Source organism: Accipiter gentilis, chromosome 2, assembly GCF_929443795.1.
Source record: "Accipiter gentilis chromosome 2, bAccGen1.1, whole genome shotgun sequence".
NCBI lineage: Eukaryota > Metazoa > Chordata > Aves > Accipitriformes > Accipitridae > Astur > Astur gentilis.
This window is the reverse complement of record NC_064881.1, coordinates 42,039,484-42,057,722: the sequence shown is the minus strand read 5'-3', so window position 1 is coordinate 42,057,722 and position 18,239 is coordinate 42,039,484. Positions and strand designations below refer to the sequence as shown.

Here is an 18,239-nt window from a genome sequence, read left to right as displayed (position 1 = left end):
AAGGATGACTTTTCAGCTCACCTTCTCCAAACCTGCATGGTGATTAGAGGGGAGATAATGGACCTTCCTGGATGGATGGACTGTCAAGGTGGAGAGAGGAAACAGCATTGCAGTATAATTAAAACACAGCACACTCTGTGCACGGTAGTTATCATGAGGCAGGACAGACAGCTGGGGTAGCTACAACTTCACCTAGGTGCTGTTAATGAACAACGATGTGCCTGAAAATGTTGACGTCTTGAAGGAGCTCTGGGATCAGTCTTCACTGTGTCGTGTCCCCTTTTCCCATTGCAGCGTAGGGGGCCCTGGGAAATCCTGCCTCGGAAAGCCTGAGATGTCACGAGTTTCCCCTTCTGCTTTAGGGCAGAACTGAAATCAAATGGCAAAGTTACCGAAATACACTCCCGCCCACCCCCGCACGGGCTGCGGGCCAAGATACTAAGAGAACAACTCCACAATTATGCAATTAATTTACCAAAGCAGGGGACACTTTGGCTCAACTATTTGTTACAAGATCTTGCAACATTTCCATTACAGTGACTTGTGACCAAACTCCTCGCCAGAGCCGGGGAGGTGTGACGGCCCTGCTGCCCGGCGGGGAGCGCAAGCACCCGACCCGCCTCCCAAAGCCGACGGGCAAAGGCCAGAAACGAGGAGTCGCCGGCCGTCCCGAGGCAGGGCCTTCCTCTGCTCTCGCTTCGCTCGCTCGGCGGGCTCACCCTCGGCAAGGCCGGCGGCACCCGGGCTGCCGCCGACCCCCTTTCCAGTCGGTGCCCCGGCCTTAGCGGCGCTCCCCGCCCGGCTAGCGGAGGAGGACACCAGCCCTTCCGCGGCCGTTCCTTCGCTCGCCCGCCCGCCTCAGGCACTCAGCGGGCAGGGCCGGAGGGAGGGAGCCGGGCCCGGCGGTCGGGACTACAGCTCCCGGCGGGCCACGCTCCGCAGCCCTCCCTCACGCCGCCCTGCCTAAGATGGCCGCTGCCCGCCGCCTCCCCTCTAGCCCGCGCCGCCCCTAACTCGGTGCCCCCGGCGGCCCGCACCGCCGCCCTCGGTGGACCTCCCGGAGGGTCGGCCCGGCAGGGGGCGCGCTGCCGCCGGGCGGCGGCCGGTCCGGGCGTGAGCGGCGGGGATGGAGCCGCTGCTGGGCTGGCAGTTCGAGGACTCCCTCTTCGCCCCGAGCCGGGAGCGGGGCCCGGGCGGCGGGGCCGGGCCGGCCTGCGGAGCGAAGCACTGCGAGCCCCGCGTGAGGAGCCGGGGGCGGCGGCGGCGGCGGGGGGGCGGCGGGAGCGGCCGAAGGGGCCGCCCGGGTAGGGCGGGGGCGGCCTCGTCCCCCCTGACGGGTTTGTGCTGTGCCCGCAGTGGTTTCGCAGCGAGGCGGACGGCGGGGAAGGCGCCGGGGGGCTAACGGCCAGCAAGTTCCGGGCGGACTGGGCCTACCGGCAGCAGGAGTTTGAGGTATTTCCAGGGCTCTGGCACGGCCTGGGGCCTCGGGCCTGGGCCGAGCCCGGGCCCTGGTCGGTGGAAGTTGCGGGGATATGAGCTGGGGTGATCCTGTGGTCCCCGCCGTGCTGAGTGCGTGTGTTTGTGTATTTATGTAAAAAAGCCTCCCGACTGAGGCACAGCCTGGGGGTGCTGGAGTCGTCCGGCTTGATGGCTCCTCGCTTGTGCGGACAGCGTGACAGCCCCACGGGCAGTCACGGTGAGCTGGTGAAGAGCCGTCCTGCTGGCTGAGCTGCGGTCAGGCCACGATGGGTAACTGTGCTCTGGCGAGCTCCCCCAGCCAGATGACATCTTTCCAGGAGTCAGCGTGAAGTCGGTGTAAACTGGCCAGAAATGCTGCTCTGCGCCCAGAGCTGATCCGGATCAGGCTTGCGCATCTGAGCGGTTCAGCGGTGAGCAGAGCTGGTGTTTGTGGCCGTGGACCTCATGGCCAGCCAGAGTTAAGCATGTGGATTTCTCTGCTCCTGGGGATAATACCGTGTCCCACAAAGGCAGTCAGATTGCTGGCAACCACCTGGCTGCCAGCTCACCTTTCTCAGAGCTCCCCCAGCTGGCAGGTGAAAGCTGACTGTAGTTGTCAGGCTCCTGACAGTTGGCTTAGGAGCCTCATCATTAATTGCCCCACCTCTCTGCTGCCTCCCTTCGCTCTGGATGGCTCGTTGTGCCTTTGGGGTGCATTTATGTTCCCCGTTTCTCTTCCTGCCTGCTGTAGTCCTCGACCCTGCCCTCACTGTCTACTTCCTGAGCCGTATTCCTGATCATTGATGCTCTCCTGCCTCTGTAGTCCTAGTTGCAGAAATGTAGTCTTTTGTTACCTTGTTTCCTGGTTGAAATCAGCTGCTTCTGCCCTTGTTTCAGCTGTGATAGCTTCTTGTTCCAGGCTGTGGTTTGCATTAGAGGCTCCCTGATTTTAAAGCCCTCAGGCCGACTTCTGACTCCACTCCTTTCGCCTTGCCCATTGGATTTGTTGATCTTTTTGTACCTCAGTTGGTACTGACTTCTGCTTTTTAATGTTATTTCAGCACTACTGCTGTCTTGTCTATACCCGACAGATGCTTTCCTGTCTCAGCTGGGATGCCCTGAAGGGATTCATAAAAGTGTGCTGAGAAGAGAGATGCCTCGGGCTGCAGTCAGACATGGCTGCTGACCCTCAGGAAGAGCAGATTGCTACTTGCTGTGTGCTGTGGTGCCCTCTCAGGAGAGAATGACACCCCCTCAGATCTGCTAGTGGAACAGACCGTTGTTTCCTAACCCTTTTCTGTGGCAGTGATCCGTGTGAAAAACATCTAGTCTTCAGTCTTATTGCTAATCTGGATCACTGTGACAGAACCAGAACCAGCACTAGACTGTACATAAAATTACAGATTTGAGAGCACCGACCTTAGAAAGGGGGCTGGAAGTAAGTAAATGGGGGTAGTAATCTCTTCACTCGTTCTGAATACTTTTTTACGTCAGCCTAGGCCACTTGGTAGGAAATGCCAAGGACAGCAGTGATCTGAGCTGTGCCCATTTTTAGGATATAGATGACTGTAGAATCTGCTTGGGATTCGTAATGCCTGATCCTTGCCAGGTTATATCCCTTTATCACATAACAGGGCGAACAGGGGTGTCCTGCAACCCTCCTCTAATCCATTTTCACCAGTGGCTGCTGCACTCACTGGGCAGAGGGGAGCGCCCTCTTTTGCTTGAGAAGGAATGCAAGCTAACACCAGGGAAGAAAAATACGTCAGCCACTTTGCTAGGAAGTATTTAGGGTATGTCGCCTAGAAGCTTTTTCTGTTAGAACCATTCAGGTTCACAAGGAATAATTAAATATTCATTTTGAGAGATGGGAGAATAAGCACTGCTCTTTAGTCTTCTGGTCTGGGCACTTACATAAAGGGGGAGGAACCAGGAATCCAGTCTGAGCTTCACTGAATACTTAATTTAATGCATTTAAATGTTAATTGGAGTCCTGGTGAGTGCCCTGAGCATTAAGCTACAGAAATATTGCTCATTCTTGTCTTTTTCCTTAGTCCAATTAATATTTAATTATTTCATGCAAATTAAAACCACCCTACAGAAACAATGGAGATTCACCTTCCTTGTTGTATTCTCCAATGTGCTGATTATCCATGTGAGGTGAGGTACTTGCAGGTTCAAACCTTGCCGTGGAGAATGTCACAGATTGGAAACAAGATCATCCAAATTTAGGATGAGTGCTCTGATCATTGAGTTGGTAGCTGGGGAGAAGATGCCTTGAGTCACATATTGCCCAGGTTGATGGATCATCCCTTCTGGATCAGGCCTGGTGGGGGAGAGGTGGACAGATGTGTGGTGAATCCTGTCAGGGCTTAAACACGAGTTAGGATTGAGGTTGCTTATCACTGTCTAGACTTGGCTGTGTAGTACCGGGGCCCTCGTTTGTTGCTGGCATAGGTGGTAGCTGAGTCCAGAGAAATGAAAATGTGGACTTCAGGTCCTGAATTCCCTTTGTGACTGTAGTCATAAACAAAACATCCTGTCAGGCTTTCTTTTAAATGAAAATGTCTCACTGTTTTGTTTGGCTTTTCTTTTTGTCAACACTACTAGAAAGCCCTGTGTGAGTACTCGAATTGCTTACTAGTCTTACCTCGCAGTAACGTTGCAATGAGACGAGATGTCCAAGAGGGTCAGGCTCGGTGTTTATGTCGCCTGGGAAGGCACAAGGAGGCTCTGGATATCGCAGAAAAATTGGTAAATAATGCAATCTTTCTTTTAGGCTTTGAACGTGAAAATATTGCCAGTACTTCTCTTAGATGGACCATTTTCTGGAAAAATAATCTTCATGTCTATAATCCTTCAGGATGTTCAGTGCTCAGAGTATTTGGTAAACAGAGGGTAACTGTCACTGCAGATATAATCACTCTTTAGAAATCAGAACACCCTGTACCACAATGAGCTCCCTGTGCAGGGAGGCTGGTAGTCCTGGAAGGGACTAAATATCATGCTCTGCCAGGCAGAATTAATGTAATGTAATAGGAATTATAAGAAAGGGGATAAATGAGTGCTTAAATCTTTCCACTATAAAAGTGACGGTTCAAAACTCCCTTTTATTTCCATATGCTTGCTGCCAAACTGCCACCAAGAAGAGTATCTAACCACAAATTGAGTTTTTCCCATAAAGGAAAAAGTCCAGAGGCTCTGAAGTCTGTTAGAATTTTACTGCTGCTGTTTATTTTATATAAAGGGTGTTTATACTACAAAGAAGGGCAGCTGTATAAAACTCTGAAGGCAAATAAACAAATGACAGCATTCGGAGCCTTCTTGCTTTTCAGACTGGGACAAGCTAGCTAGAGGGAATGCTGTCAGCTTGATTGTGCGTGATCCGTATCACATATCATTTAAAATTAAGAGCACAGTTTTGTACAATTTAAAAATTACCTTTAGTGATATTTGTGTGTAATTTTTCAGGGAGACATTTTCTTAGGCTCTAAAGGATGATTCTGTTCTACTCCTGTTTTTAAGCTATTATCTTTTGTTTCTAGAGAAACGGCGCTACTAACACAGATCACTTAACAACGGTTCTCAACCTGCAGTTTGCCATTTACCAGGGTCTGGAAAATGTAGAAGAAAAGATCACATGTCTGCAGCAGCTGATCTGCTTACATCCTTTCAACCCTTGGTACTGGAAGTTACTTGCTGAATCTTATATGAGCCTTTTACAGAGTTTGTCTCCATTGGTCATTCCAGAAACAAATCTAAATCAATCTGAAGAGGTTAGTGTAAGTGATAGTAGTTTCAAAACATCAGCTGGAAGAGAGATTAATTTGCAGCCTCACAGATCAGATGGCCAGAAAGAAGGCCCTTGGTCCAGCCTTGCTACAGAAACAAAGAGGGAGAATGCCGTGACTTGTAGCAGCAGCCAAGCTGTAAAAGAATTCCCCTGCACTTCAGAAGAACTGGAAAGGATGGACGAAGTGAAACGCACAGCCTCCGAGTCCTGGGAGCAGAACATGTCGAAGAGAGTTGGGATAAAGGCATGTGCCTCGTTTATTAGAGCAAGGTAGCTAAACGTATTCTTAGAATATTGTTAACTTCTCCCAATCGAGAACAATTTAAAGCATATTTTTCCCAGCCTTAATATTTTCAGTTTACATTTTCAATTTAAATGTTTGTTTCAGCAATGGCAACGCTAACTTAGAAGCACCCTGCTATTGCTTTAGATCTAAAAAGCAAAGTCCACTAGCGTGGTAGCTGTGAACAACCTAAATCTGAGCGGAAAGAGTTAACCAGTGTCATGCACTGTTGAGAAGTAAAGCATTTTTTAATGACCTTATTATATGAATCTTTTGAAGTAATTATATACAAAAGGGCTTGTTCTTCAATAAATGCTCCTGTTAGAGCATGGCTGTTTCCTGGTTTGGTATTAAAGATGCAGCAGCAGAAGTGCCCCAAAGGGAAGGCTAGCCAGTCTTCCTTCTGCGAGTACCACCTGTCTTCTTTGCTTGAAGCCTCATGCTTGAGCGAAAATGTATGTTATAATAATGCCCCAATCTGCATAATGGATGAGGTTGAAAAATGAACTCTGTGACAGCTGATTGACAGGGCTGCATTAAAATGCTCTTTTCTTTTCTTCTCTTCTCTCTCTTCCTACCTAAAACTCTTGCACACAACAAAAATCTCCAAAACATAATCTTTCAAAGAGATAATTAGGATCTGGCTTTGTTAAAATAGTCTTGGAGGTTTTTTTCCTCTCTTGCCTCTCAGTAACATATTAGTCACCAAACGTATTTAAAGCCATTTTATGAACTTCCGCACATGTTTACAGAGAACACTTTATAACTGCCCTGTTAGGGAAAGATTTAAGAAATCTAAAAAAAGATATGGTAGCTTTTAACTGTACTCAGACTAAGAGACGGTGACTTTGCTACTTGGAAGAAGTTAATAGATTTAGTACTGATACTGAATATTAAAGCTCCATTCATATTAAAATAATCTGTGTTGCTTGTTTCAATATGTATGATTCAGCATTGAGACAATTATAAACTGTGGGATTTACTTGCTTGGCTGCACAGTTTCACAAAGTGTTACTGCGGTTTATATTTGCAGATACACTTGTTCAGGGTAAGCGTCTCCCCTGCCCAGGTCTTATGCATTAACTAGGTTGTCTAATATGTTCAGGTCTGTTGGATTTTAAGTGAGATGTGGATGTTGCATAAACATATGTGCAGCATAATTTGCAGCTGGAAAAGAGATGTTAGTATTGCTTTTTGTAGGAAATAAGGTTCTGTGTTAACGCATCATGAATAATTGACTCTTCTAGTTCTGCCAACAACAACAAAAAATTTGGAGAAACGGTTTTGTTTAATTTTCATTGAGATTTCATTCTTTCTTATATTATGTTGATGCAAATTTTGAAACAAAAACACTTTACAAATTAAAAATACTTTCCATTTTTACTTTGAATTTCTCAGTCAAAACTTTACTGAATTTACAAATGGTTTCTTGGCTCAGACTTGTAAATTTTCATGTTTATAATGCTCAAATGAAAACTTCCATCTAAAATCTTAAGTCTTCTCTTCATAAAAATACCCACCTTTATTGTAAGACCTGCTTCATTTAACTTTGGTAAATGTGATAAAAAAAATCTGTTGTTGTTGTTCTTTATGCATGAAGCTTGAATTAAATGTAGTTTCAGTAATGATACTGCTAAGTCCCAGTGTTCCCTTGGTTGAATATACTTAGATACTTCCTCTGCTGACATGTTTTACGGTCCTTGTGTGAGGAGGACTCTGGAAACTGCCACTGTTCTCTCTGGTCGAGCAGTTCGTGATGGGGTCCCTCCGTGACATGAAGCCACGTTGTCAGCATAATGTCTAACCTTCACTGAATCATGGTGGTGACTTCTGGCGCACTGCCTTGAACATAAAACTGTGGTGAAAGGTTTTAGAAAATATCCCAAGGTTGGCCTGTGTAGGGAGGATGTTTGGTATTTGTCTAAAACCCGCAAATTTCTAGCTTTTCAGGTTACAAAGATAATCACTGCTACAGGCAAAAATGCTCTGCGGTCTTGTTAGGCGTTACTAAGGATGTGGGACACCTGATACGCTGCAGTTAGTGCTAGCAGATCCAAGCTTCACTTTTGAATTGTGTGGCAAATACATGGGGAAAAAAGTGTGTGTGCAGAGTAGCCAGAGATACTTGCCATGTTGTTTTTCAAAAGTACTTCTCAGTACTTCTGTCATAGCACAAATATACCATACCTATAGTAGATTGATATGGATTTGTTCATTTCTTTGCAGTTTTTGCAGTCAGCAAAAGTCAGGAAGAAGAGCTGTTTTAAAGTATTATATTTTGGGTTTTTTTGAGGTTTGCTGACTTACTCTTTTGCCAGCTGTGCCTTTTTTTAACTGCCTCTTTCATTTCAGGCTTTTACTTCAACTTATCCAGTTGCAACAGTCGTCCTTTGCGCTAGAGAATAACATAAAAGGCCAAAAAGAAATTGATGACAAGGTGGCACGACTTGGTTTCAATGAAAACTCCTTGCTGTTGATGACCAAGGTAAGGGGATGTTTCATTGTGTGCAAGTTCTCAGCTATACATAGGCTGGTTGAGGTACCTGAGCCAGTTCAGGCACAAAGTCCTGTAAGCGACACTCCCCTCAGCTAATTAACTGGCCCAGGAAGCAAGGTAAATTAGCTGGGGTGGGTAGCCCCAGTAGTGTGTTATCTGGAGCTGACAGTGATACCTATATAGCTCTGGCTTGTGTCATGCAGCTGTATCTCTGTTCTGCTGAGATTCTCCTTTTGGGAATGTTCAGGGTTGTTAAGTTTCTCATTGGACCTGTATTTGCAGCTGCATCGTCACTGTGTGTTTCCTGGGACGCAGATTTTATCTCAGGAATTTTAGATGCCACAAAGTGAATCACAAGTATGAAATGGAAGTGGGGATTACTTTGATGGCCACAGCACTATTAAACACTTCCAGAGAAAGTATTAAACATTTTCAGAAAAAGCCAGAGACATCCTTTTACATGATTTCTTCCTTCTGTTTGATGTACTGGCTTCTAGTTTTACAGAAATACAAAGGAGGAGAGTAACATTGCATGACTTTATTCATAGAGATTAAACATTTTTAGTACTATTTATAGAGTTTCTGACTTTTATCTTAAGGAACAAAAGGAAGCCAGTGAGATTCTAACTTTGCTGTCGGTATGACAGCTTGAAGTTGGTGAAAGTCCAGCTGCTGCGGGATTGGCAGGCGGTCGTGTGGGATTTCATCCATAAGAGGGCAGTAGCTTGCAGTCTGTCTCAGGTTGTGAAAAGGTTGGGAGAAGAAACTTCTCTCCTTGCCTCCCTTGGTCCCACACCCCCCCAGGAGGAGATCCGGAGTGTTGGTGCTGTTTCAAGGTGAGCACTGAACGCAGAGTTGGCGTTGAGATTTCCGCTGCTAGTCAGAGAGTAAAAATCCTCCTGTACAAGCATAGCCAGAATCTGGGCGGGGTTGTGCAGCTGTGAAGCTTGGGCTCTCAGCTCTCCATGTTTATTGCAGAATGCAACTGGATCGTGACTTGGAAACTTCTCCTGGATGGCGTGTGGTTCATGTGTCAAGGGCTTTTCTTGTAAAGATCTGTTATTAATGTCAATTTTGCTGTTTTCTCTGCAAGTTATTTTCTTGTTTCCCATCTTCTTTCTTACTCTGTTTGCAGGTTATGGGGCAGGATCTTATACCAGAAAAGCTAAAAGAGGAATTTCAGGGTGAGGTAAAATGCATAGGCCCTTCAGCACTGTCATCATTGGTAACTGCATCAGCCACAGAATTTGAAATCAAATGGTTCAGTAATCTCCAAGATGATTTATGTCACTTTGATAGACAATTCCATTCAGATCTAGGTCTCCCACCTTCGGTAACTTAAAGGTTTTGTTGTATTTATTCTCATCCCTCCAAATAATTATGGAATGATATATGCAATAAAGTTAATATTACATTTTTTAAGAATTCTTATTGTATATCTTTTAAGAATATATGTATAAATCTCTGCATTTAAACTCTTAACATCTCATCTTCTTCTTTGTTCACTGATTTGTTTGTATTTAAAGTAGTAAGGAATCTGGAATAAAATCGAGCTTTCACTTCAGCTTTCAGAGGTAGCTTTCCATCATAAACCTCACCATGTTGTGATTGGAGCACCTGTGATTTTTTTGAGGTCTGCAGTGCCAGTGGGGTGGAAGGCTTCCTTTATGATGTCCAGTTTGAAAGTTTCTTGGTGTCAAATTCTATGTTGCTGCATTTAGACCCATGGAATAAGCCATTTTCTTAATTAATTTTTAAAATATTTCTCGATTAAGTGACATTATAGTGATTTATTGTTCAGAAATGGATAGCTAGGATTCTTAAATATGTTTGTGCTGAGAAATTGTCAATAAGAATAATTCCATATGTTTTAAGAAAAAAAATCTAAGTGGCAAGTATTGAACCTAGAACTGGAAGGAGATTTTCTTTCTTCAAAGCTAAGAGTTTTTAGGAGGTGTAGAACTAGCTATAGTCTTGTCTTCAATGTGCTTAGATGAGGGAGGAGAAAAACTGTCAACGTTGTTTATATGCACTGAAGAGTGTTTAGTCAGATCATACCCTTTGTAAAACCCTGCAAGGAAGAAGATCTTTGCTGTGAAAACTGGCAGTGTTGTTTCTGCATCATACAGCTCCTTATGTTATGCTTTCAGTTGATAATGACACCACTTTGCTTTACTTTCTGAAGCATCAATGCTACGTGCTTTGGGCTTCTACAGAAAAAGGCAGAGATTATCCTGTAGTTTCTTTTGCTTGAAATAATTTACATTTGAGGCAAACAAGGTGTGTTCTTCCCCCATCTTCTCTTAAACTGAGACATAAATTCTTCATAGCATTTTGTAAAAGTGTTCTTTAATGGATATAGTTTAAAACCAGGAATCTCTTAGATATAATTTGCTGTAACTTTTCTTCATGTTTTCCTGTGTTTTCTTTCTGAAGTACTAAAGAATGCTGAAACTTTAAATAACTCACAATTGAATGGTAATTCACCACATGTGAACACACTTTGTATCTGCTACATTTAGGTGAATTTTAAAGCTTTAACATACTGGTTAGGGAACCTGTGACTAACCCTTGGTATGGTATAGCCCTCTGCCAAGTTGGCTGTGAAACCTCTCCGGAAAAAATGGAATATTGCCTTCAGCCATGTCAAATTATCTTTGATAGTTTGGTGACTTAATGCGATTAAACCACATCCTGGTCAGCTTGTTACGAAAGATGATGACTTGGCAAGTGTACTTGGGTAAGCATTAACACACTCATAATGTATTACAGAATATTTGGTTTAGTCATGCGTGTGCTTTGCTAGGTGGAAATTTTTGTGTGTGTGTGTGGAGCACTATATTTGGATGGCAGCGAAGCCTGCCTGAAGGGCTGGAGATGCCTTTAAGACTAACTGGTGTCATAAGTTTTCAGTAGAGCCTGTCCATAACGTGCTGTAAATTAATTACAATGTTGGCATCAATAGTAGAATGTCTTACAGCACAGATGTAGCAAACATGGAAAGCTTAATGCCAAATATGTCAGCAGTACGTCTCCCGGTTTCCTCTCGAACTTAAGGTCATGAGTACCCACATAAAAAGGCTATAATTTGTTTTGCCACAGCTCTGGAGTAGGTTCAGTAGTTAGGACACCAGAAAACAGCTTTTGTGGAACCAGGTCTGTATAGATATTTAATGGGAGCTTGCCAAATGATTTGGCTCCACAATTTAGAAGGTGGAAATAGCATTGGAGCTGTTTTAGCAGCAAATTAAATACTTGCCAAGTGTTGTCATTTTGTGGCTGAGATGTCCGAAATACACAGTGGCTAGCCAAGGTGATTTGGAAACATTTGCTGTGTGTGCAGATTGTTTGACTTGAGGTTGTCTCTTAGACTGGGAACATAACGGTTAACTCCCTACTGGCTCCAGGAGTGGAAGGCAAGTGGCAGTTCTTAAGAACAGGCAGTATTTTTCTCAAACGTAACAATAAAGCAAAAATGTTGTTTTCTTTGCCGTAGTTAAAACCAACATGAATGTTGTTCTGAATGTGTTGCATAGTTACTGTTCCAAATAACCAGTGTTTATTGCACTGGGGCTATGAAATACTCCTTTGTCCCACTTGTGCCTGGCTATCTCTCATCTCAGCTACTTCAATTCCTCCTTTTTTGGCCTGCTCCTCACTTTTTTAGCATGCCACTTCTAACTCTAGTTTTCTGGTTTGGATCATATCTCATGAGGGTCTTAGCATTTCCATCTTGCATTTGAATGCTTCATCGTTGCTTCTATGTTCTGCATAATTCTACATCTGCCTGTAATAGATTTCTTCATGTTTTGGCTCTTAGGATATTATTATTGGTATTAGTACATGCACTGGTATTCCACGCTGAGTTAAATAGCAAATTTTAGTATTGCAAACTGCAAGTGAGATTCCGTTAATCGTTACTGAGGTTTGATTTTGTTATTTTAACACTTGCTTGTGTTACAGACGCTTCGGGAAGGACCCTCTGACCCTGGTTCTGATGCTTCTGAAATGATAGCTGTGTACAAACACATTCTAGTTGTGTGTCTTGATATTGAGTGTTTGAATAGTGCTCGTTTTGAGGTGAGGGAACGTGTTAGTGCTGTAACTAGTGACATTAACACAGTTTTCTCCATCACAGAATCATAGAAGCATTTGGGTTGGAAGGGACCTTCAAAGATCATCTAGTCCAACCCCCCTGCCATGGGCAGGGACACCTTCCACTAGACCAGGTTGCTCAAAGCCCCATCCAACTTGGCCTTGACACTTCCAGGGATGGGACATCCGCAACTTCTCTGGGCAACCTGTTCCAGTGTCTCACCACCCTCATCGTAAAAAGTTGCTTCCTTATGTCCAGTCTCAATCTACTCTCTTTCAGTTTAAAATCATTGCCACTTCTCCTGTCACTCCCCCTCCTCAGCATAATAGGGAAAGAGAAAATAAGATGGAAAAAAAAAAAGGACCTGTGGGTCAAGATAAAGGCAGTTGAATAAAGAAAAAAGGAAAGGCTGTGTATAGAAGCAATGGAAAACAAAATAAATTATTCTCTACTTTCCATCTGCAGGCAATGTTATTGTAAAAATGAGTATGGGAATAGTCTTAAGATCACTCATAAGGAATCAAGAGTTATAACATGGGGTCCTGCTCGTGCACCCAGCTGAGAGGGACCTTCACTGCTGGCAATAACAAAAGGGTTTTAGCTAGTGCCTGCTTCTCCTGCCCTCTTTACGGTACCTGCCCACAAACTAGAAGAAAAGAAAAATGCAAGCAAATCCATTTTGGTAACAAGTTGGCGACCCAGGTGGGATTCTGCGGGTTCCCAACCTGTTGAGTGTGGTGGTGGCATACGACACAGCCAGTGCTGGGTGAGTTCCCCTATTGTCCTTGTGGGATCTGCATTCCCTGGGGAGGTACTAAAACTGGGGGCAGCATCAGTCATGGGGGGTTCAATAGATAAGGTAAAACAGGGTTTGCCGCTGGCAGAAATTCTGGGAAATGGGAAGAAAATTGACGGTCCTTTAGGACTCAGTGAAGCTTGAACTGTAGTTCTCTGTTGGGATGAGTGGCCAGCTGGAACTCGGGGTGGGACACCCCCTGAGCCCTGGCCCCTGGGAGGTTCATTTGATGTAAGGTGACCTTCCTGCCTCGTATGCGATATGCGATAAGGCGGAATTGCCTCATGGTAAATCCATGCTGACTACTTCCCATTGCCGCCTTGTCCTTCACAGGACAACTTGGAAGTTGTTTCCAGGATCTGTTGCTCCATGCCTTCCCCAGGGACAGAGGTACAGCTGGCAGGCCTAGCAAGGGTCATGGAAGGGGGCTGCATGAGCCTGTGGTGTGCAGTGGTCCAGGAAGGAGGAAAGCCTGGGTGTTCTTTATTTTCTAGGAGGAGCAACAGGGGCAGACCAGGGGATGTTCTTTTTTTTTTTTTGCAAAAAAAGCAGGCTGTTGAAGAACCATTCAGTGAAATACTCCCAAGGAGCACAAGCAGCAAGCACAGGGGATGTCCTGGAGGGCGTGCTCCTCTGCGTGCTTTCTGCGTGAGCAGCAATTGCACACGAGGTGTGCTCCATTAGCAGTCGTACAGCCGGACATCAGGCTTCACGCTCAGAAGTGCCTTAATGGGGAACGCTCCCAGGACACCAGCAGAAGCACCTCAGCCAGAAGACCTGCAGGGCCGGTTTGGGCTGGGGAAGGGATGCGGGGACACTCTGGAAAGCCCTGGCCAAGCCCAGCCTATTCATTCAGCTTACTGCCAGAGTGCGAATGCAGGGGCAGCAGTGGGTTCGAGGTGCCCTGCAAACATCCTTTCCTGGCACGTGAGTGATGCCTGTGCGGAGAGTCCCTTGGGCAGCGCCACTTTGTTTGGCTTCGCTCTCCGCTCCCCACGGTGAGGACATGCACAGCAACCAGCCCTGACAGGGGGGTCCCCATCGCTGCCAACAGCAGTGGTGCTCTGACGTAGCAGAGTTACCCTCCAGAAAGCCCCAGGGGCCTTATTTGGGCTTTGCTGGTGCCCGTTGGAAGCCTCTGCTGCCCTTGAGAGATCCCTCTATTCTACAAAACTCTAAAAGTCTAAAAAAAATCACTTTTAAGTACCAATTCACTACTGCAGATATTCTGGAGGTTGGTATAGGCTACGTTTGTTTATTCATTTCAGCCCCTACCACCCACATCTAGATCCTCTTCATCTTCCTCCAGAATAGGCGAGCGACCAAAAATATAATGATGAGGGTCATTCCAGTTCTCGCTTTCCAGGTTGTCATCTGAATCGTCCTCAGCAAAATTAGAGGAGATGAATCCTCTTGTGCCGTCTGCCAGCTCTCCCACAGACCAGCCGTCTTCATCCACCTGTCCAAAGACAAACAGATTGTCCAGTAGTTTGAGGAAGCTCTAGTTCAGGCTGCTCATTGGGACCATCAAAAGGAGCGTAGCTGTATCGAGCTATGAATGCTCAAAGCTTTCCTGGTCATTGTCCCAGAGCCTGCAGGATGACGGACTGTTTGTCTGCTACCGGTGGTTCTGTCTCACTTGCAGGACCCAGGAGTGTCCTCTGCCCAAGCTGACTGAGGGGCTCTGAACCCAGTTCTCTGGTTCACTCGCCGGGGCTCGAAACAGTTGCCTGGCTTTTCCATGGTCCCTTTTTATTTCTCACTGAGCGCTTTCTGCCATGTCTTTCACAGCTTTCAGTTTGGTCTCTGCAGCTTCCAGACAGGTTTGAAGACAGCTGATGGCTCGGATGGCAGAATTTCACTCCTCTGCCACTCGCGTCAGTTGCCCCCTCAGGTTGGCATTTTCAGCTTGAACCTTTTCTGCCCAGCACATCAGCCCATGGAGGCAAGAATTTTCTTCAGCCAGTCTGGTGTTCCGTCTCCTCCAGAAGCTGCACCTCTAACTCCTCACACTTGAGCAGCTGAGGCTGCTCACATATTGTGAGCCCTCATCACTTGCAGCCAGTTGGGCCTGGAGCTCCTCAGCTGCCTTCGGTGAGGCTTTGTTCTGCTGGTCCTGTGCCAGCAAAGCTCCGGCATGCTCTCTTCTGTCTCCAGCCCTCTGCTGAGGAAACGATTTCACGGCCCCAGGCAACAGGCCCCCATCCTGCCTCATGGCTGAAGGCTCGGGGAGGCGGGGGGGGGACAGGACAGGCCATCAGCCGCCGACAGCCGCCGAACGCTGCTGCCAACAGTCACCACCAGCCGCCTTCCCTGGGTCTGCGAGGGACGGCAAACCCCCGACCCCACGCCAGCCGCTGCCTGCCTTCACCGCGCGGGAGCAGAGACGGCGTCTGCCACGGGCCGGGTGCGGCCTTATTATAGTGTATCGTATACACCATATTGTAGTGTATTATACACGCAGTGGAGGGGTGGGCTGAGTGGGGCACCTGGCAGCCAGCCAAGGCCAACCCATTGCAAAGGCCGTACACGTTTTTTTTGTCGCAACTTGGCCGCTTTTCAGACCTTTTGGTCTGCTTTCTTCTAGCAGCAAACCCACTTGTACAGGCAGGGTTACCGTCAGTCAAATCCTATTGCACGTGTCTTGGAAGACATCTTTACTCTTTAGGTTTTAGGTCGCACCTCTCCTTTGTGCACAGGGGGGCCAGGACAGACCATGTAAGGCTCTACTGGGTCTGGCTGGGATGGAGTTAACTTTCCCCACAGCAGCCCTCATAGTGCTGAAGGGTCTCACCCCAGTGAAAACCAGCAGTTTCCAGCACTGTCCTGGGGCTTGGCCTGTGCCTGCTCAGCCAGTTCAGTGCTCTCGGAGGCCTGTCGTTAGGGCAGGGACCCAAACCACCTCTGAGAATGCCTTGGCTGAGACGGGGATGCAAACTACATCTGAGGACATGACAGTAGAGACAGACCCAAACTGCATCTGAGGACACCATGGCGGCGATAGGCACCCAACTAACAACTTACAGTAGTGGAAAAGAAACAGTGGACAACGCGGTCAACGGGTCGATTAGCAGGGGAAGAGGAGGAGGAGGAAGGTTTTGATCAAGAAGCTGGTCCTTCAGCAAAGAAATGGGAGGCAGGAGTGAGAGAAATCAGGCAGGAGGCAGAAACCACCTGGCCCCTGACCACGTCGTCAGAACTTGGAGAGATGTGGAAAGATGACAGCCACCAGCCAGGTGAGCGGATTGCGGCATCGCTGCTCTGATGCTGGGATAGCAGGGCCAACAGTCAGCAACTGGAAGGTAAGGAAGCCCAACAGTGCCTCCAACGGGCCCCAGCAAAGCCCAGATAAGGCCCGGGGGCACTCTGGAGGGTAATTACGGGCCTTTGTAGGGACTGTCCCCAGAGCTGGATGCAGTACTGCAGGTGGGGTCTCGCCAGAGCAGAGTAGAGGGGCAGAATCACCTCCCTCGACCTGCTGGCCACGCTGCTTTTGATGCAGCCCAGGACACAGTTGGCTTTCTGGGCTGCGAGCATACAGTGCCAGTTCACGTCCAGCTTTTCATCCACCAGTATCCCCAAGTCCTTCTCTGCAGGGCTGCCTGCAATCCCTTCATCCCCCAGCCTGTATTGATACTGGGGGTTGCCCTGACCCAGGTGCAGGGCCTTGCACTTGGCCTTGTTGAACCTCATGATGTTCACATGGGCCTCCAGCCTGTCCAGGTCCCTCTGGATGGCATCCCATCCCTCAAGTGAATCAACTGCACCACTCAGCTTGGTGTCATCCGCAAACTTGCTGAGGGTGCATTGTATGGTAGCAGTGCTTATTCGAGCCCTTCCCTTGCAGCAGGTAGATGAGGTATGTCAGCATCCTGCCGTGACCTCCTGACAGGTAGTTTCTGCAGCTGCCTGTATCCACATGTTCCCCTCATCACTGAGTGATCAAGCTTGTGAGGGCCTGTTAGGATTTTTGGCGTAACTCATTGCTGAAATGGTAAACTCTGTTTTCCATCAAAACTGAAATTCCATTCATTTGATGTTCAAGTTCAGCTGTCGTTTGAACTAGCACAAGCTGTGTCCCTGATCCAGGGCTGAAATCGGCTCATCTTAACTCACAGTACTCCTTCTGGGTTATTAGCTTGTCCCTTACCGACTTCTCATTAGCTGTGTTCTCCAAAACGTCTGTAGGCAAACTACCTTGCCCCACAGAGATGAGAAGAGCTCCTTCATGGATTTCATGGGTCATGGCCTGAGGAAATGAAGGCTTCAGAGGTAGTGGTCTACGAACTTCTCCCCAGAGCTCCACCTCTGTGCCACATGCAGTTGGGCCACAACAGGATCAGGGAACTGAATCAAATTTGGAAGAAAAATCTTAATTAGGCTGGGGGGACACGTATGTTTAATTCTGTTCCTGTTGATTTCAGAAGAAACAGAATGTGTTTCCTCTTCACCTGGGCTCTGACTGTATGGAACTCATTTAGCTTTTGGAAGAGAAGAGACTTAAGGTACACAAATCAAAAGAATATGAAGAAACAAAATGATTCTGAAAAGGATTTTAATGAAATTATTCTCTTTTATTTGAATGGTTGCCATATTTAGATAATTAAGTAGAATTGTCATAGGAATGAAAATCATCTTTCCCTTCTTCCCAAGGAATCCGAAAAATGTCACTATGTACAGAATTTACAATTATATGCAACAGTTTATTGTTATTCTGGACTCCAAAATTTGGGATCGCAGGTAAAAATGGCCACGCCAAAGCTAGAGCAGGATGTGTCCATCCTGTACCTTTCACAATGTTCTGTGAACTTTACCAGTATACTTTCAAAATGATAGTTCTTCCAAGGATGAGAAGCTTTCCTCACCTGAGATCTTGCTCTGTATACAATTTTCATAATCCACAGCCTAAATAATTAAATTGTATTCCTTTTAGAGCAGGTGAGAAGTCAGGCAAAACGGGCCAGATGAGCAGATGTGTTTAGATTTCTGTTTTCTGTTGGCGTCAGATGAAAGATGATATAAAGCAGGTGTAAAAAAAATAATCTAATGATAAATCAGTAGATGTTAGGCATCTCGTAACTTTGGGATTTGGATGGAAATCCTTCATTTCATGAATTTTCTTAGTAATTTTTGCCTTTCACTTACAGAAGTTTCCTTCGTTTCCATGGATTATTTGGCAGAAAGTCTTTCTGTTTTGGTTCAAGCTGCTGAACCTCCATAACTCCCTCTGTAACTGTATTCGACAGCCACTACAGACACCGCGTTTCTCTTTAAAAATTAGAAACCTTGAAGAACTCTGAAATATTTCTGAAATAC

The 18,239-nt window shown here is 46.3% G+C and overlaps 1 protein-coding gene across 3 annotated transcripts; it reads left to right on the top strand.

The window, feature by feature from the left end:
* Window positions 1-1,079: 1,079 nt before the first annotated feature.
* C2H8orf76 (chromosome 2 C8orf76 homolog) lies at window positions 1,080-13,457 on the top strand. Of its 3 annotated transcripts, none has more exons than XR_007509366.1 (6): window positions 1,080-1,240; window positions 1,357-1,452; window positions 4,069-4,212; window positions 5,004-5,521; window positions 7,887-8,867; window positions 9,167-9,271. XR_007509366.1 is itself a non-coding variant. In XM_049827261.1 (6 exons), exons 1-6 carry the CDS (start codon window positions 1,127-1,129, stop codon window positions 8,673-8,675), a joined length of 1,050 nt encoding a protein of 349 aa, XP_049683218.1. In that variant the 5' UTR covers window positions 1,080-1,126; the 3' UTR covers window positions 8,676-9,281. The 3 variants fall into 3 exon arrangements, 2 of the variants coding, with proteins under 2 accessions (XP_049683218.1, XP_049683203.1); XM_049827261.1 differs by having other exon boundaries at window positions 7,887-8,019; window positions 8,631-9,281; XM_049827246.1 differs by having other exon boundaries at window positions 1,082-1,240; window positions 7,887-8,019; window positions 9,167-13,457.
* The last annotated feature ends 4,782 nt before the right edge of the window (window positions 13,458-18,239 follow it).